Source organism: Octopus sinensis, linkage group LG22 (genome assembly GCF_006345805.1).
Source record: "Octopus sinensis linkage group LG22, ASM634580v1, whole genome shotgun sequence".
NCBI classification, from domain to species: domain Eukaryota; kingdom Metazoa; phylum Mollusca; class Cephalopoda; order Octopoda; family Octopodidae; genus Octopus; species Octopus sinensis.
The window spans coordinates 19,131,678-19,152,509 of NC_043018.1; the positions used below are offsets into that span (position 1 = coordinate 19,131,678).

General features: G+C 39.5%; 1 protein-coding gene across 3 annotated transcripts in view; it reads left to right on the forward strand.

Annotated features, from left to right (window-relative positions):
* Nucleotides 1–20,832, forward strand: part of LOC115223216 (secretory carrier-associated membrane protein 1) — a 117,449-nt gene that overhangs the window by 69,304 nt on the left and 27,313 nt on the right. For all 3 annotated transcript variants that reach the window (XM_029793694.2, XM_036512169.1, XM_029793693.2), the window contains 4 exons: nt 1,968–2,120; nt 14,821–14,887; nt 17,781–17,909; nt 20,557–20,716. In XM_029793694.2, coding sequence (XP_029649554.1) covers nt 1,968–2,120; nt 14,821–14,887; nt 17,781–17,909; nt 20,557–20,716 — 509 coding nt within the window. The remainder of the gene's footprint in view (nt 1–1,967; nt 2,121–14,820; nt 14,888–17,780; nt 17,910–20,556; nt 20,717–20,832) is intronic.

The following is a 20,832-nucleotide window of genomic DNA, read 5'->3' on the forward strand; positions in this document are numbered from 1 at the left end:
TCACTCATCAGTTTTACAGTACTCCTGCTGTTCACAGTGGTGTATGTATTACACTGCTATAGTTATGAAATTGATTAGGTTTCATTGTTTAACCCCAGGTCAAACCTGATTGAGCTGAACTTATGATCAAAAACATTCCAGTAGTAACCATCCCATCCCCCCACCCCCAATCACTGTTCCTCTAGAATAACATTATTCAGTTTACTCTTTGCTTTTTAAGACAGGAGGGTGTGATTTGGCTGCTATCTCTAGCAGATTATGCAGCTGCATGGAACCTCCCTTGTTGACATTGTATTGTTTTTGATCTGAAATGATTTTATTAATAAAATCAGTTTAATCAAAGGTCAACAGACGTTAAATGATGATGATGATGTACCGTGTTCCAATCTGATGTTGCCGTCTAATTTTAGTGTTGCCTTAGTTTAATCAAGTAAGTCATTTGCTTGTATGGTACCTGTCCACCGACAGGTACCATACAAGAGTTAAGCTACAGCTGACCTACAATTTCTCTACCTTTTGGCTGAGCATCTGATTATGCTAACCATTTCATGCATTCATGGTTCTTGTACAGTTATCCGAGGCTCCCCCTCTCACTTCATGGCCCATTTGACATTAGACCAGTGCTTTTCAAACTTTTTGCTGGAGCGAAACCCCAAGGAAACATTCCACTGGCTCGAGGAACCCCTGTGCAATAATTTAATAGTCTTATGCACACGTATCTGCACAGGAGAATTAAAAATTACTGCCGATTTTAGCAGTTTTGTAACTTCTTGCGGAACCCCTGGACTGTACTGGCGGAACCCCTGGACTGTACTGGCGGAACCCTAAGGTTCTACGGATCCCTGGTTGAAAACCACTGCGTTAGAGCATGACTCTGGCCGTCAGAATCACTCTTTTCCATTTAGCAATAATTAATGGAGGAATATAAAGATACGATGGAAACAAATAGCCAAGAAACTTTACAGGAAATATTGGTTTCAAATTCTGGCACAAGGCCAGCAATTTCATTGAGGAGTGTAAGTCAGTTACATTGAGCCCAGTATTCAACTGGTACTTATTTTTATTGACTCTGTAAAGATGAAAGAAAATATCATATGACATTGTATATAGGAACAGATTATTTTTTTATGAATCGACCATCAGTTGTTTCTTCTTGAAAACAAAGTTTATGTCGCAATAATGTTCCAGTAATATTTTCTAACCAATTGTTGTGTTTGGAAATTCCAATATGGTGGTATGAATTCAGAAACAAATTGATGTTACCTTGTGTAACATTGTTTTGTTTTTCTTCGTAGAAGAGAATTTTATCCTCTTCATTGTACATTCCTTTAAACTGCAAGATTAAATTCCATGGTTATTCCAGTAATAATGTTAAATCACTGTGATCACCGTGAATGACCAGGCTATCAGATGTTGCTACACATCGCTGGTCACAATGCGCTTCGCTGGCTAAGCGAGCAGGCCAACAGAAGAAAGAGTGAGAGAAAGTTGTGACGAAAGAGTACAGCAGGGATCGCCACCACCCCCCTGCCGGAGCCTCGTGGAGCTTTAGGTGTTTTCGCTCACAAAACACTCACAACGCCCGGTCTGGGAATTGAAACCGCGATCCTACAACTGCGAGTCCTCTGCCCTAACCACTGGGCCATTGCGCTTCCATATAATGTTAAATATCTACCAAAAAATAGAATTGGTATTTTCTGCAAGTCACCTTGCCTCAAATTTGACATAACTCTACAAAAAATGACTTCCAGCATGGCAATTCTCAGAAAAAGATGGATTGGTATCTAAAACTGCTTTCTGCCGTTGAGGCTAATGACATTTTGAGTGGCTTTATCTGATATCCACAGCAGAAAGGATATAACTGCAGTAGATGTTTTTTATCAAGTAATATCATTTATGCTCTGCTCTCCACATGTGTATCTTAGGAATGTCTTAAGATTTCGTTTCTCTTCTAAAATTCCTTTCAGGTTCCAGCTACCCGGCCAACCATTCCTGCTCCTCAACCCTCACAGCCACCAGCATCACAGCCGGCCATTATGACCCCATCTGAAGAAGCCCCGCCATACTCAGCTGTTGGGGCACAGAAAATTGATACTAGTGACCTTCAGCGTAGACAAGAGGTGAGTGATAGATTAATAATTTGTGTCTTTACGCTTAATTGATTAAGATCATTAATTCAAATGTTTATATATGATACTCTAACAAGAAGCTTGATTTTTTTTTTTTTTTTTTTAATTTTTTTTTATGTCAGAATAAGAATTGAGATTGGTTTTACTTAAATTGTCTTCTTCTGACCCAGCAGTTCTCTACGTTTTTTGTACCACCGACCAGCTTCATGCAAGACAGTTTCTCCGCAGGCCGGGAGATCATGCACGTAGCAAAACACAATAAAATGCATGGCACATAAAAGGCACTTGTGCTGGTGACAGTAAATGGCTCCTCCTGTGTCGGTGACACCTGAATGGCCCCTGTGCTGGTAACAGTAAATGAGACCCATGCTGGTAACACATAAAAGCACCTGTGTTGGTGACACATAAAATGCACCCACTACACTCTTGGAGTAGTTGGTGTTAGGAAGAGCATCCAGCCGTAGAAACCAAGCGGAAATCAGACTGGAACCTGGTACAGCTCTCTGGCTTACCAGTTCCAGTCAAACTGTGTAACCCATGCCAGTATGCATGGAAATTGGACACTAAATTATATATATATATATATATATATATATATATAACATATATAGTTCATATATAATGCAAAAACACCCAGCAGACTGCAATAGTCTGTAGAATAGATATGAAATTTTTAAAATCTCTTGTTTCCATGTGGTTTGGTATGCAATCATGTCCAGTTCAGTGGCTGAGGACCCCTGTTCTAAGAAATAGTATGACCAGTAGGTGCAGGCTTGGTTAACTGTTTAAGAAACTCACTTTGTAATCATGAAGTGTCAGGTTCAATCCCACTTTATGATACCATGGTCAGTTGTCTCTTATGATTTTGTGGGGTTGACCCGAAATTGAACAGAAATTGTGTGGAAATCTGTTGGATGGAGTGTAACTGTAATTGTAATGGCCATCTTTGTTACCAACCTTGACGAATGCTGATTCCGTGTGAGAATTACATTGTTTTTGAAATGGCAAATTATTTTGTTGACTGGACACTGGAATGCTCATCGTCAAGCCTGACACCAGAGCCATTTATGTACAGCCACATGGTCACCAGCATAATGTACACTCCTTCTTTCTTGTCTACTGCTACTACAACAGTTTCTGAGATCTCTGTATCATCTTCACCAAAGAAAACTTGATTCACTTCCTTGCTTTTCCTGCTGCTGAGCCTTAATCGCATTTGTTAGCTCTGTTCTTTGTACCCAGGACTGCTGCAGTCTAGGTACATTTCTTCACAATGGCACCAAGCTGCACCTCACTGCAAGGAATAAGAGTGCTGCTCTTTCTTCTCGGACTGAATAATTAAAAAATTAATGAAATATATGGGAGTGACCACTATGGAATGGTGGTAAGTTGTCACTGAGTTGAGCCTCTGAGTGAGTTGAGCCTCCGAGTGAGTTGAGCCCCCGAGTAAGCCGAGCCCCCGAGTAAGCCGAGCCCCCGAGTAAGTTGAGCCCCCGAGTAAGTTGAGCCCCCGAGTAAGTTGAGCCCCCGAGTAAGTTGAGCCCCCGAGTAAGTTGAGCCCCCGAGTAAGTTGAGCCTCTGAGTAAGTTGAGCCTCCGAGTAAGTCGAGCCTCTAAGTAAGTTGAGTCTGTGATTCAGTTTTGATTTATAGTTGAATCCCTTAATCCTGTTCGCAACAGTATTTCCGTTGAAATACACTGCCCTAGTTTCACTTAATTTAGGAAACGACGAAGAATGGAAATAAAATACCTGTTGTGATTAAAACAGGTGTTTGAAACAAATTGACGTGAGAGATTTTGTTGGAAGGTTTTAATTTAAGCCACTTCAAAGAAAGAAGTTTGCATCATAAAACCAAGGGTGGTTTCATATGGGTTGTTAACCAAAAGAGTTACCTGTACATTTAGCCAGGTGTCGATTACCTGAAGAAAGAAATGCAATGGACTCACCTGGTCTTTTATGACACTGAAGGAAGTAGGAACTTTAATGATTACCCTGTTGCTTGATAAACACTACATATCCTTTGTATTTCCCATGTGTGTGTGGGGACGGGGCAGGGATTGTTATTGGTCTATTCAGCAGCAAAAAATTCACTGTTTTGTTATATTTATAATTTTCAAAAATATAATTTCCTTTGTTATTGTTGTTTCAATATAATTGTTGTTGTTTGCTATTTGAATAGATATTCTTGTATTCAAATTTTAAACGGCAACAGATTCGGGGTATCTGTAGTCCAGGTTATGACTTGTCAGGCCAATAAACTTAGCGCCAAGCTAACAACTGTGATGGCAATTCAGTGTAACATTAGTTCTCGTATACCAATTATAGTTGTTTGTTTATTTTTTTTTCCATTAGCAACATAGAGAAACACTGAGAAAATAATTAATGGATTAGATTAGAGCCAGTCAATTGCTCATTGTAAATTAGTAAAGATTATCTAAAATACCTGGTGAGAAGCCAGGTATTATTGTTGTGGTGGTGTAGGACTGGATTACTTGTAGTATTTAGATGGCTTTTTTGTGTTCTGAAATCAAATTCTGCTAGAGCCAACTTTACTTTTCATCCTTTGAGAGTGAACAAAATTAATTACCCATATATATATATATATATATATCAATGGAAAATCGACATCAATGGAAATTGTAGATGTGATATCAGTGCCGGTGGCACATAAGAGAACCATCCGAACATGGCTGTTGCCAGTGCCGCCCCGACTGACCTCTGTGCTGGTGACACGTAAAATGCACCATCCGATTGTGGCCTTTTGCCAGCCTCGCCTGGCACCTGTGCCGGTGGCACGTAAAAAGCACCCACCACACTCATGGAGTGGTTGGCGTTACGAAGGGCATCCAGCCGTAGAAACATTGCCAGATCAGACTGGGCTTGGTGCAGCCTTCTAGCTTCCCAGACCCCAGTTGAACCGTCCAACCCATGCCAGCATGGAAAGCGGATGCTAAACGATGATGATATATATATATATATATATATATATATGAACTGAGATAAATACAATCACCAGTTCCTGCCATTGTCTTGTGCCAATATTGGACATCATTATTTGCTTTTAAGTATACAAAGATTTTGCTTTGAAACTGAAAATTTAGCATAGAAATAGTTTAACTTCCTACATCAGCTTTGGTGCTGCAAGTGTTTGGGTTTTTACTCAGCTTTTCTGTTTAGCAAGGTTAGTGTGCAATGAAGAACATGGTGCAGTAACATACAGAATTTCAGTTTTAGAAATATGATTTATTCTTTTTTTTTTTTAAAAAAAAACATGGCTGTTATAGCTAGTTTTTTGAAAGTCTACTAGTATAAAACTGGTCTTTGTAATCATAAAACAAATTATAACCAGAGTAGATTATAGATCCTGAGATTTCTCCATTTGGAACATCTGCTAAGATTAAAATATCTAGAGATTATGTTCAGATTTGTTTGCTGTATATTCATGTGAAGAACCTGAACACTATGAGGGTAGGGTAGCCAGGAGTAACAATTCCAACTGTTGAGGTTGAAAGTTGTAAGTGTGGGAGTATATTTGAAGGGATAGTGTTGAAGTCATTTTGTTTTAACCCTTAGATCTCTCAGTAAACTATCCTTCAACCCTTTAAGCATTTAGGTTACTCTGTAATGTGACCTGGGTGTTATTGTCAACAGTGATTTGCGTTGGATAAAACACATCGCTAAAATTGTCAAGAAGGCTGAGGGTGTCTTGGCATCACTCACCAAATCCTTTGTGAGCCGCTCTCCAACTATCTATCTGTGGCTTTATATAGCTATGGTAAGACCTCACCTGGAATTTGCATCACCGGTCTGGAACCCCTATCTTACCCAGGATATCAATCGTCTGGAAGCCGTTCAGCGACGTGCAACCAAAAGAATACCCTCCGTCAGGCATTTGCCATATCCTGAACGCCTTACTTCCCTGGGCATGGACACATTGAAACTCCGACGTCTGGCAGCTGACTTGGCAGACACCCATAAAATTATCAACCATCGTACAAACAATAACTCCGAGCACCTTTTCAAACTCCACCCGTCTAACACCCGTGGACATATTTACAAAGTCAGAAAACAACACAGCTCCCATGACTTTCAGAAACATTTTTTCACGCTGTGAGTTGCTGAAGCATGGAACAAACTGCCGGCATCAGTTGTTAGTTGTCGGAGCACTGCATCCTTCAAAACTTCCATGCTTTCTGAGATTCGCCAACACTACACCTGATTTTCTCCCCTCCATACACACGCAAGCATGTATCTGACTCCTGCATCGTTCGCTTTCCAGACATTTGTACATTACTGCATATACTCTGACAAGTTGTGGTGCACCTGAGAACTGTATACAATAATTTCATTATTATTATTATTATTATTATTCACGTTGTTTTGAATTTAATCCTGCATTATCTTGCATCTTTGAGATTTCAGTGACATTGTAGGGTAGGTGAGAGAGGCCAGATCTGGCTGGTTTGAACATAAAACCGGTGGAATATTTGGGCTGGATGTGACCAGTTTAAACGCTAAAGGGTTAATCAAAACAACTGCCTGGCAACCGTATGAAGTTGAGAAAAAACCCTTGCTTGTCATGTTAGCAAAAAGCTTGTTCTTGTGCAAATTTTCTTTTGTAGCTTTCAGTTCATTAACTCATTAAACTAATTAGTATAATTTAACGAAAATTGTTTAGTATCTTTGGTCTAAATGTTTCTGAATATCAACAGTCAGCTGTCACCAAGTTCGTACACGTTCTCTTTGTTTATAGTTCATTTCCAAAAGCCTACATTTACACACAATTTATTTGGGATACATTTTTACCTGCACTTTTCCTAGTCTCAGTAATTCAACAGCTAACTCCTGGCACTTACCTTTTTTATCTATACGCCTCATATTGATTCTCTCATTGTTTGGGACTGTAAAGTCAATTATTTGACACTGTATTCTCTTTATCTACTACTACTACTACTAAATCAGGCCTTCTAGCTTCTATTACTCTGTCAGTCGGAATGTTAAAGTCCCACAACATTATTATTATTATTATTTTTATGTGCCACCGGCACAGGTGCCAGATGAGGCTGGCACCATTCGATCGTGGCCGTCTGCCAGCCTCTTCAGGCACCTGTGCGGGTGGCACATAAAAAGCACCCACTACACTCACGGAGTGGTTGGTGTTAGGAAGCATCCAGCTGTAGAAACACTGCCAGATCAGACTGGACCTGGTGCAGCCTTCTGGCTTCCCAGACCCCAGTTGAACCGTCCAACCCATGCCAGCATGGAAAGCGGACGTTAAATGATGATGATGATGTGGCAAGCTGGCAGCATCATTATCACACTTGGCAAAGTGCTTAGGGACATTTTATCCGTCTTCATGTTCTGAGTTCAAATTCCGATGAGGTTTGCCTTTCATCCTTTTGGGGTCAATGTAATTGACTAGCCCCCCCCCCCCGAAAAAACTTCAGGTGTTGTGCCTATAATAGAAAGGATTACTATTGTTGTTATTATTAACAACCACAGCTGGTCACACTACACAAGCCAATTGACCAGATATTGTGGTAAAAACTCACGTTGACAAAAGCATTTCTGCTGACAGATGTATCAGTCCATGTAGAGTACAACACTTCTGTAAAAGTATTTGAAAAATTAAATATAAACAATTGCAGTGTGGAAGGTGTTTGTAAGCCATTTAAGAAAAAAAGCCGTTCGATTCACTTCAACATTTAAGTTTAATTTTTGTCAGCGAACAGGTCGTGGTCTTAAAGCGACGAAAATATTTTGACAAATTAAACTTAAATGTTGAAGTGAATTGAACGGTTTTTTGTGTGTTGCTTAAATGGCTTACAAACACCTTCCACGCTGGAATTGTTTTCATTTCAGCACACGATCTCAGATCAAATCACTTGCTATGCAAGTACACCTCCGTAATTAAATATAAAGACCTTGAAATAGAAATCTCAAAAATGTGTTATGTAAGAACAACTCTACCTGTAATCATCAGAGCTTTGGGGACAATACCAAAAGGTACTCTTAAACACTATGGTCAAATATCAAGAAATACCAAGGCACCAGAACTAAACAAAGAAATTTTTCTCATGGATATTGCCTACATCCTTAAAAAGTTAACTTGAAAACACCTGATTCTCATAAAACTCTATCAAAACTGAAAAATTCACAAATTTAACAGAATCTTGTCAGATTCTGATATTCTTTCCACACGGCATATTGCTGCTAACCATGAGTAACACCCATAGTAAAACATCCAACTTGCTGTTACTTGAGGCCCCTGGGTGAAACGTGGAACAGTTCATAGAAAACAAAGCCACCACTTTGTAGATAAGTGGGCATTTTTGAGGGGAAGGGATTAGTGGATTACATTGACCTCAATGCTCAACTGGTACTTAATTTAATGTCCCTGAAAGGATGAAAGACAAATTCAACCCCAGTGGGATTTGAACTTAGAATGTAATGAATTGCAAGAAATACATTTTCTCAACTGTGCTAATAATTTTGCAACCTTGCCATTCACTGACTTAATAATAATAATAATAATAATAATAATAATCCTTGCTCCTGGAAGCACAAGGCCTCAAATTTGGAGGAAGGGATTAAGTCGATTACATTGCCTTTCTTCCTTTTGGGGTCGATAAATTAAGTACTAGTTATGTACTGGAGTCGATCTAATAGACTGGCTCCCTCCCCCAAAATTTCTGACCTTGTACCTAGAGTAGGAAAGAAGATATTTGTAGTAGTAGAGTCAATACAGTCCAGTCCAATTTGTGCTTATTAGTTTATCAGTCCCCAAGAAACAAATGGTGAAATTGGCTCTGATAGGATTTGAACTCAGAGTTTAGAGGTGCACACCCAAATAGACTAAATATTGTCTGTAGGTAAACAGTTATGTGTCATGTACAGGGATATGTATATCAAAAAGTATATGGTTTTGAACCTGTAAACCATGGTTCATCAGTCTAGTGTCACAACCACTGGCCACATAACGATAATTTCTATGGGAAATAAACCATTACTGTCATCTGGATTCTAATGAATCAGCTTAGACCTGCTTTCATTAAAAGTACATTCAGATCAGACCTAGAGGAATTGGCCCTGCTTTGTTTAGTTTCTTCCCAAAGAAACAAAGAGACATAATGATATTAACATCTTAGACCTATTGATGGAAGCACTCCGTCGGTTACGACGATGAGGTTTCCGGTTGATCTGAATCAACGGAACAGCCTGCTCGTGAAATTAACGTGTAAGTGGCTGAGCACTCCACAGACACGTGCACCCTTAACGTAGTTCTCGGGGATATTCAGCGTGACACAGAGTGACAAGGCCGGCCCCTTGAAATACAGGTACAACAGAAACAGGAAGTAAGAGTGAGAGAAAGTTGTAGGGAAAGAGTACAGCAGGGATCACCACCATCCCCTGCCGGAGCCTCGTGGAGCTTTTAGGTGTTTTCGCTCAATAAACACTCACAACGCCCGGTCTGGGAATCCAAACCGCGATCCTATGACCGCGAGTCCGCTGCCCTAACCACTGGGCCATTACGCCTCCACTTAGACCTATTACAAGTCTGATTGTTGTAACTAGTTCCTGACAGAGCAATCGGGTTTCTACTTTTAACCCTTCAGCATTTCAGATTACTCTGTCAAATGTAATGCTTCTTCATTCACATTGCTTTGGATCAATCATGCGTTATCTCACAGCTTTGTGAGTTCAATAACCAATGTGATTGTTGCATTTTTAGAATGACATTGTAGGGTAGGTGTGAGAGATCGGATCTGGCTTGTTTGCATATAGAACAGATAAAATGTTTGGGCTGGAGATGGCCAGTTTAAATGCTAAAGAGTTAAGGGCTTCTTCTTTGAAAGGCAGCTGAGGTGAAATTGATTAACCCTTTCGTTAGCAACCCGGCTGAAACTGGCTCTGGCCCTGAGTACAAATGTCTCGTTTTCATAAGTTTTGAATTAAAATCTTCCACCAAACTTTAGTTACAATTTATGTTCCTAACACTAGCTGAATGATAACTAAATTATTTGTTATATTTAAAATTAATTGAAAGAAACACCGAGCATCTTAAAATAAATACAGCAACGAAAGGGTTAAACATGTAATGGCACCATTTAATTAGACCTCTTCTACTTGTTACTTATATATTTAGTTTGGTTATTGAAGAAGTTTCTATATCAGGCATGCACAACCTTTCACAAGAAATGGGCCACATGAGAAATGTGGGCCAAATGTGACATGGCTCATCATGAGGTGGGCCACACCGCCAAGAAAGATAGAAGGTAATTTTTCATGAGGTGTGTTATTTAAAAAGTTCTCATAGGCCATAGTTTGTTCGTGATTGGTATATATAGTTGCTCAGCCTTGTAGAAATAGCAGCTAAATCTCCCCAAAACAAAATAGAATTAGATAACATTGTCTGAGATAGACTTTGACTGCAGTGCGTTGGGGTGGGTGGGAGCTGGATGGTGAAGGCTGCAACCCTTTTGATTACAGGTCTGCCGTGTTACGAGCTGACCAGAGGCTGATAATAACAATAATTTATTTCAACTAATGCATAAAGAGTACCCTTGCCCCCCTCCACACACACACACACACACACACACACGACAAGGGGTCAATCTAGCCTGGCCAGTGCCACTGTGGTGTAACCTTACACACAAACAAAAATAGTTGCTCCCGTTTTTAGCTTCAGTTTTTAATCTGCTACTGTTTTCTCTTGTCATCTGTTCCTCTAATCTCTAATTACCTCCCACCACTACCACCACCACCACTCTCTACTGATAGTACTTCATTAGCCAGCAGTCAATACTAGTTACAGTCTCTCTCTCTCTCTATCTCTCTCTCTCAACAAACTAGACTCGGCTATCTGACCAACCAATCTACCAACCTACTTACCTCTTGTCCATTTGCAAATGTCGGTCAACAATGTTGCTGTATCATTGCTCGGAAGATCAATAGTTCTGCCTCCTTCCGGATGGATTCCCCCCTTTTTATTTATTTATTTTATTTATTTATTGATTAAGCATTATTTGATGGTATTGTAGTTAATACCATTACTACTATTACTACTACTACTACCACTGCTGATGTTATCTCCACCCCCCCACCACCCTCCAATCTCACCTGTTCACTGTATCAGGTACAACAACGTATTCACCTTTAATGTGCGTTTATTAAAATATGACTGTCACCTCTTGCCGCTCATACCTCATGCTCAGGACAGTGGCTTCATGAGTGGTCACTCAATTTCATAGCCTAGCCTCATAGAGTCTCTGCTCTTTGATCAAGGCACTCTTGTTTTTACCCCCTCCTCCTCTCTCTCTCTCTCTCTCCCTCTCTCTCACCTTTATTTCCCCCCCCCCCCCATTGTTTTTCCTTTCTCTCTTCCTTACTGGGAATTGTTCCAGCAGCCCAGGCCTATCTGGGAAGTGACCTCCTGCAAGATCAGTATTAAATCTTCTATGTTGTTGTTAGACTTGTCTGGCTTATTGCAAAAAATAAAAAAAGAAAAAAAAAAAGAAAAAGAAGAGAGAAGAAAAAGAAAAAAAAAATGCTACTGTCACTTGGTAGTGATTCATAGAAGGAGCAATAAACCAGCTGCAAAACAACTGTTTCATTACCTTACCTTACCTCTCTCTCTCTCTCTCTCTCTCTCTCTCTATATATATATATATATATATATATGTAGGTCCCGGGTTGATTCGGGGTTAACCACAGTAAATAAGGTACTCAATACATAGTAGAGTAAAATTAATTTATTATATAGAAGGAGCTTCTACAGGACTAGAACTGTTTCATTCAAGAGAAATCTTCAGGAAGCTAGTTAACAAGAATTGTATTGGCATTTATACATTTAGGCAGGTTTAAAGGGGTGTTGGTGGGGGACTTTTTGGGGGTATGATATTTTGCGCTATGCCTACCCCCAAAAAGTCCCCCACCAACACCCCTTTAAACCTGCCTAAATGTATAAATGCCAATACAATTCTTGTTAACTAGCTTCCTGAAGATTTCTCTTGAATGAAACAGTTCTAGTCCTGTAGAAGCTCCTTCTATATAATAAATATATATATATATATATATATATATATATATATATATATATATAAAGTCAGGGTTTTGACTGCTATTTCGGCATGGTGGTGTCTCTCAGACACCCTTATTTTTAGTTGTAAAAAAAAATTACCTTTGTACGGTATTTTTTCCCATGCTGGCCACTTGATGATATCAATATTTAAATATCGATATTATCCTTGTTTATAAATTTATATATATATATCATCATCATCATCGTTTAACGTCCGTTTTCCGCGCTAGCACGGGTTGGACGGTTCGACCGGGGTCCGGGGAGCCAGGGGCTGCTCCAGGCTCCAGTCTGATCTGGCAGTGTTTCTACAGCTGGATGCCCTTCCTAACGCCAACCACTCCGTCTATATATAGACGTTGGACTCCTTATTCGCATAATCACCGAACCTGGAGCTTATCTATGGTCTGTCCATAGCACTTACTCAGCATTACCTGACACCTCAGGCATGCACAACCTTTCACGGTCTCTTTTTGCCGAACTGCTAAGTTACGGGGATGTAATCACATCACTATCGGTTGTCAAGCGATGTTGGGGGACAAACACAGATACACAAGCATACACACACATATATATATATATATATATATATACACGACGGGCTTCTTTCAGTTTCCATCTACCAAATCCACTCACAAGGCTTTGGTCGGCCCGAGGCTATTGTAGAAGACACTTGCCCAAGGTGCCACGCAGTGGGACTGAACCCAGAACCATGTGGTTGGTAAGCAAGCTACTTACCACACAGCCACTCCTGTTACATCCTCATAACTTAGTGGTCTGGCAAAAGACCAATAGAATAAGTACTAGGCTTATGAAGAATAAGTCCTGGAGTCGATTTGTTTGATTAAAGGTGGTGCTCCAGCATGGCCACAGTCAAATGACAGAAAATATATAAGTATATTGGTGCAAACAGGAAAAATAACTTGAAATGCGAGTATATGTATATTTTTGTTAATATATAGCAGAAGCAACAGAATGACTCCATGTATTGGCATCTATCAAACTAATTTGATAAGTGCCAACCCACGAAACTTTCAGACCTTGAGTCACTCTGTTACTTCTGCTAAATATATATATATATATATATATATATACACGACGGGCTTCTTTCAGTTTCCATCTACCAAATCCACTCACAAGGCTTTGGTCGGCCCGAGGCTATTGTAGAAGACACTTGCCCAAGGTGCCACGCAGTGGGACTGAACCCAGAACCATGTGGTTGGTAAGCAAGCTACTTACCACACAGCCACTCCTGTTACATCCTCATAACTTAGTGGTCTGGCAAAAGACCAATAGAATAAGTACTAGGCTTATGAAGAATAAGTCCTGGAGTCGATTTGTTTGATTAAAGGTGGTGCTCCAGCATGGCCACAGTCAAATGACAGAAAATATATAAGTATATTGGTGCAAACAGGAAAAATAACTTGAAATGCGAGTATATGTATATTTTTGTTAATATATAGCAGAAGCAACAGAATGACTCCATGTATTGGCATCTATCAAACTAATTTGATAAGTGCCAACCCACGAAACTTTCAGACCTTGAGTCACTCTGTTACTTCTGCTAAATATATATATATATATATATTATATATATATATATATATATATATTGATGATGATGATTTTACCTCTCTAATCCTATTTCTTCTCTTCTTAATACAATCTCAATCTGTTTATTCTCTGCATTCATGTCTGGCCATGGGAAAATATTACCTTACCTGGAAACAGGTGAGGTTTGGTGACCAGGAAGGGCATCCGGCCCTAGAACATCCATTTCTACAGATCCCATCTGACCTGTGCAAAAATCTCTATATGTATAAACGGCAAAATGTCTGTTTATGCATGTCCTTTTTACAAATCCACAATTTTTCAGTCAGAGGGCTCGCACTTTCTATGGTCATTCAAAACCGTCCAAGTGTGGTCATGCACATCTTTACATTTCCCCACTCATCCCTCAAAGCCATTAAAAAATCAATAGAAGTGACTTTTTTGTGAATTTTCTATCCAAAACCCAATCGAAATGCCCGAAACTTGATACGCCAATTGAATGCCAGCTAGCTGTAAGTAATTGGTTGAAGATTTGGACAGTACTCGCATGTATGTGCGCACGTACGCAGCTGTATATGCATGCACTAGCATTATGACCCGGCAACGCAGGGTCATAGTGCTAGTGGACATTAAATGATGATTCATTAGTGTTAACCCCTCCACCGCCTCACAGAATGTAAGTTGAGATGAGGCGTAGTAACCTCACCATTTTTGACACTGCTTACTGCAACAGTCTGTTCGTGTTTTTTTTTCATTGTTATTTGAATTACCTTCAGACAAGTATATTGTGGTTTAGTGATGTTTTACGTGGGAAAATCAGGTGTTACCTAATTAAGAAACGAGGGAATCATTTTGGCAGTAAATAATGCAGCTCCTTACCAACTGTAATAAAGGCAAGCTGGGTAAACCCCTTCACCGCCATAAATTAGATTTGTCTTTGTCTCTCAGATTCCTCTTCTCTAATCTTCTCACTTCTAATGTCACTAATGTTAGGATGTCTTTTTTTTTCAGACATTGTTTTTTAAGACTGACTCATTCACAGTTCTCTCTTATTTTTAACAGGAACTGGAAAGAAAAGCAGCAGAATTGCAACGGAAAGAGCAAGAGATGCGCAACATGCAGTTCCAAGGTAGAATTTGTTTGTAGTGTTTGTTTTCTTTTGTTTTCGTTCTACATTCCTCACATTGCTGTAACCGTTTCTGATGGTTAAGAAGACGAGCAATGACACATCTTCTTACCATGTGCTATACTGTCTGTGACCATGTATAGGTACATCATCTCTTTGTAAGCAAGTCTGTTCTTCTATACTCAGTGATTGTTTTGTTATCTCACTGTACTAAGTTCAGCTCCTTACACCACATGTGTGGAGGCACATGGCCTAGTGGTTAGAGCAGTGGACTCGCGGTCGACGGATGCGGGTTCGAATCTCAGACTAGGCGATGTGTGTGTTCATGAGCGAAACACCTAAGCTCCATGTGGCTCTGGCAGAAGGTATTGGCGAACCTCTTCTGACTCTTTCGCCACAACTTTCTCTCACTCTTTCCTCCTGCATCTTGCAGCTCACCTGCGATGGACCGGTGTCCCGTCCAGGTGGGGAACCTATATGCCAAGGAAACTGGGAAACCGGCCCTTATGAGCCAGGGATGGCTCGAGAAGGGACAAACTAACCACATGTGGTCTACTGAGAGATAAAACCTGCTCTGCGGGCTTGTTCTGCTGTCTCCATGAGAGCATTTAAGCCACTTAACCTCTACGCCCCTAAAATGTTTTTATATTAGAGATTATAAATAGAGATTAAAGATTACTCTTTTAGTTAATCTTCTGGGTATGCCATATCCATTATTCATTTTATCGTAAAAGAAAATGTTTTAGGCTTTGGCTAATGAAAGTTTACAGGTTCTTTTTTTTATATTTATGGGCTTTTTACGTGCCCATGCCTTGTAAAAAAGGCATCATTTGAGCATGGTCATTGCCAGTGCCACCTGACTGGCTCCCATGCCAGTAGCATGTAAAAATCACCCACTATATTCTCAGAGTGGTTGGCTTTAGGAAGGGCGTCCAGCTGTAGAAACGTTGCCAGATCAGACTGGAGCCTGGTACAGCCTCCTGGCTTGCCAGTCCTCGGTATAACCATCCAACCCATGCCAGCATGGAAAGCGGATGTTAAATGATGATGATGATGGCGGCGAGCTGGCAGAATCGTTAGCACGCGGGGCGAAATGTGTAGCCGTATTTCGTCTGCCGTTACGTTCTGAGTTCAAATTCCACCCAGGTCCACTTTGCCTTTCATCCTTTCGGGGTTGATAAATTAAGTACCAGTTATGCACTGAGGTCGATGTAATCGACTTAAACCGTTTGTCTGTCCTTGTTTGTCCCCTCTATGTTTAGCCCCTTGTGGGTAATAAAGAAACGGATGATGATGATGGTAATTTACACATATTTACAATTCAAAATAGCTGCTGTTTGCTTTCACCCTGGCCCTTAATTCTTTTTCCACCCATTTCCAATGCTACAATTTGTCCACGTTTTGGTTGAGGCAAACATTAAAACAAAAAGATCGTTAGGATATGTCATACATTTCAAAGTATTTTTGCAAATAAGAAAATTCCAATTTATGTTTGATTAATGAGTAAATTATCTTTGACCCGTTAGCATTCAGATTCTGTCAAAAGTAAAGCTTTTCCATTCACATTGTTTTCACTTAATCATGCATTATCATGTAACTTTGAAATTTTCATGATGTAGATTGATTAATTTTAGGGTGACATTGTAGGGTAGGTGTGAGAGGCTTGATCTGGCTGCTTTGAATGCAAAACAGGCAGAATATTTAGGCCAGATACGACCAGTTTGAATGCTAAAGGGTTTAAATAATGAGTAAATCTATATGCCACACCTACGATAACAATATTGTGTAAATACCATAGAGTAATGCTACTTTCCTGTGACCCAAGTCTGCTGCTGCAGTACAGGTTCAATCCCCAATTGAGTCATTTAAATTTTTTCATATTCATTGTATCTAACCCATGCCAGCCTGGAAAGCAAATAGCAAATAAAGATGGTGGTGGTCATCTGCTATTTCTGGTTGTTGTCATTAACCCTTCCGTTACCAACCCGGCTGAAACTGGATATACCACCAAACCTTAGTCACAATTTATATTCCTGACACGAGCTGAATGATAACTAAGTTATTTTACTAAATTCTTTGTTATATTTAAAATCAATTGAAAGAAACACAGAGCATCTCAACAGCAATATGGTAACAAAAGGGTTAAAATATATAATAGAGAAACCATTCTTAACCCTTCTGTTACCAACCTGGCTGAAACTGGCTCTGTAGTACAAATGTCTTGTTTTCATAAGTTAAAATCTTCCACCAAATTTTAGTCACAATTTATATTCCTAACACTTGCTTAATGATAACTAAGTTTTATTAAATCTCAGAATGAGCATTATTACATCTCAGAATGAGATTGAAACAGTAATCGCTCGATAATGTAAAGTATAGAAGCCATCTTAACATGGCTAACCACATAGGGGAGGGGGTGTTACTGTAGCTTTATAGCCCCAGGAGATCGACGTCTCCAGCTGGCTTTAGACACCATTTCAGTGCCCTTGAAGTATTTGCAAAGGGAGGCCATCCCTTCCTCGCAAGCCTGAGTGATACGCTCGGACTAGTTTCGGGATTTTTGTCCCTCGTCAACGGGCGGTAACCACCAGGTCGCGATGAAAGAGAAGGCCGCCTTGCAAATATATGAGTTTTTCTAGTGACGTCTGCCACTGATTTCGAAAAACTGACAGTAAGCATTATTAAATCTCAGAATGAGATTGAATATTTTACTAAATTCTTTGTTACATTTAAAATAATCGAGAGAAAAACAGCCCATCTCGAAATAAATATAGTAACGAAGGGGTTAAAATGAGAATGACCGACCTTCATTAGTCCTCAACATGTGACAAATATGTTACGTTTAGCAACTTTTCATCGTAGAATCTATTGATGTTTCCTTCTTTGCTATTTACAGGCAAACAGAACAACTGGCCACCACTGCCGAAATGGTTCCCTGTTGGACCTTGCTTCTACCAAGATTTCAGCGTTGATATTCCTCTTGAATTTCAGAAAACTGTAAAATTTGCTTACTACCTATGGATGTGTGAGTTTCCTTTTTTTTTTTTTTCTGTTTTTTAAGTTTTATTTTGTTGTTTGCGTGCATGTATGTACACAAGGGAACCACCCGAACTTCCTGACTTTGTGTTACATTTTGAAACTGTTATTATTATTATTATTATTATTATTGAGTGAGAGAGCAGTGCGTGCCATCAAAGTGACACTGGGGTAAAATATACGAAGCCCAATATACCCATCATGACTACCCGTCTGATAAGGGTACACCAGGCACATGCATCACAACCATATGTGCGCGACATGGTGATCTCATAAAAAGATAAACAGCACATGACCTTGCAGGTGGGGCCCAGTTAGAATTTTCTTCTGGTTGAGTAGCCCATCCCGCTCAAAAGGTCCCTGAATAAGGGTTGTTTAAGGATGTTGAAAGAACCATCCATGTTTCCAGAGGTGAATTATTCAAACCCCAAAGAATCCCTCTCAACACATGGCTATGATGCTCCCCCACTACTTCTGCTCGTGATCAGAGATGCACATATCGTCAGCCACTAAGGGACATGCTCAACTGGTTAAGGTCAAACAACTGACAAGCAAATCTGTTGTATTGAGCAGAATATTTGCTGTAGCCCATCTTTTATACCAAGACAAAACAATGTACATGATAACACTTCCAATCATTTAAGATCAGAAGCCATGAGCGCCACTGCCTGGTACTGCATCAGGGCAATTATTATTATTATTATTATTATTATTATTATTGTGAAGGCGCATGGCTCAGTGGTTAGAGCGTCGAGCTTACGATCGTGAGGTTGTGAGCTCGAATCCCGGACCGGGCTGCGTGTTGTGTTCTTGAGCAAAGCACTTTATTTCACGTTGCTCCAGTTCACTCAGCTGTAGAAATGAGTTGCGACGTCACAGGTGCCAAGCTGTATCGACCTTTGTCTTTCCCTTGGATAACACTGGTGGCGTGGAGAGGGGAGGCTGGTATGCATGGGCGACTGCTGGTCTTCCATAAACAACCTTGCCCGGACTTGTGTCTAGGAGGGCAACTTTCTAGGTGCAATCCCATGGTCATTCATGACCGAAGGGGGTCTTTACCCATACCCTTATTATTATTATTGTTGTTGTTTGTTATATTACTGTTGTTATTGTTGTTGCTGTTAGTCTTTCGCTAAAGAAAATTTAGAAATATTATATTGTCCCAGCAATGCTAATGATTTGATCTTGACGTTTTGAGTAATGCAATTACCACCACTCCAATTCTAAAGATTTGGGGCAGAACTGTGAGAAACCAAGTGCTAGCTGTCATTGAATCCATTTACTAATTTATTAGTTTTACCATCAGACATAGTGCCAAGTATTATGATGAATACAGCTGACATACATCCACAGCCTCATAAATGCAATTATGGATTTGTTAATTGAGTTATATTGATCAGTCTATTGAAAATAATATGTTTATCATATAACGTTTTACAAAAGTGTCCTCCATCTGGCTATAGTGAGTGATACAGTTTTTATCAATTTGTAATATATGGGAGCTGTGTATTGATATAGGTTAAGGCTTAGTGGTTAGGGTGTTGAACTCACAGTTGATAAACCATGGGTTTGATTCCCTGGCTGGCTGGTGCAGTGTGTCCTTGAGTAAAAAAAAACTTCACTTCCCATTGCTGCTGTCCACTTAGCTGTAAATGGGTAACCCTGCAATGGAATAGCCATCTGATCAGAGGGAATGTTGGCCTGTTCACCTAGCCAGCAAGGTGGCATCATTCAAAAGCTAAGTGCATTGTGACCAGTGATGTTTACCAATGTCTGATAGTTTGGTTGATCATGTGATATTGATATAAAGCAGGTGACCAACTATGAATATACTACGAGTGAGAAAGAGGTCAAACTATTGCTAAATAGTGCAGTCAGGTTCCGTAATGATGCTGCCAGGGATGTGAAGGCCAGTCTGGAGCTAAATAGTTTAAATTCCTGGACTTCTGATCCTTACTTTTTGGTAAATAACCCAACCAGCAGCACGTTATTTTCTTCATTGTAAATCAAAATGCAATAAAAGAAATTTTTTCTTTTTAATATTTTACCGAAATTTAGAAATATTATGAAAGATAAATTTTAAATTAATTATTCAAATTGTAGTTGTCTTGTGTTGACTTCTGACATAGGTCCAAGGCCAGGATGTTGAGTGGGGTGGGGTTGCGGGTTGGTTTGTACTGACCACACACCACATGTTGCCACTACTAAATAATTACTGTTCAAATATTAACGGATTGGCTTCATATAATCAAACTGCCTTTTTCCATTCTGGTTTCTGGTTTGGTCTCTCTTGATGTTTGTTTTATTGTTGTTATTATTAAGTCAGCGAGCTGGCAGAATTGTTAGCACTCCAGGCAAAAAAGGCTTCGTGGCATTTCGTCCGTCTCAATGTTCTGAGTTCAAATTCTGCTGTGGTCAACTTTGCCTTTCATCCTTGATGAAATAAGTACCAGTCAAGTACTGGGGTCGATATGATCGACTTACTCCCTCTCCACAAATTTCATTATTATTAAAAACAAAACCAAGATTTAGATAAGTTTTTTTAAAAAAAAAGGAAAAATATTAATTTTTTTTATTAATCTTATAATTAATCTTATAATTAATCTTATAATTAATCTTTTTTTTCTTTTTTGCAGTGTATGTTTTTGTATTATTCTTAAATTTCCTTGGAAGTCTTGCTAATCTGGTTGCCAGAAGTGATGGAGCCAATACATTCGGATTTTCTATACTCTGGTTCTTATTATTCACTCCATGTTCATTTGTTTGTTGGTACCGACCCCTCTATAAAGCTTTCAGGTGAGTAAATACGTACCTGCCTATATTTGTGTGTGCGTGTGTGTGTGTGTGCATATGCTTTAATTATGATTTCAAATACGTTTTAATTATGATTAAAGGGAAATAAAAATATGATG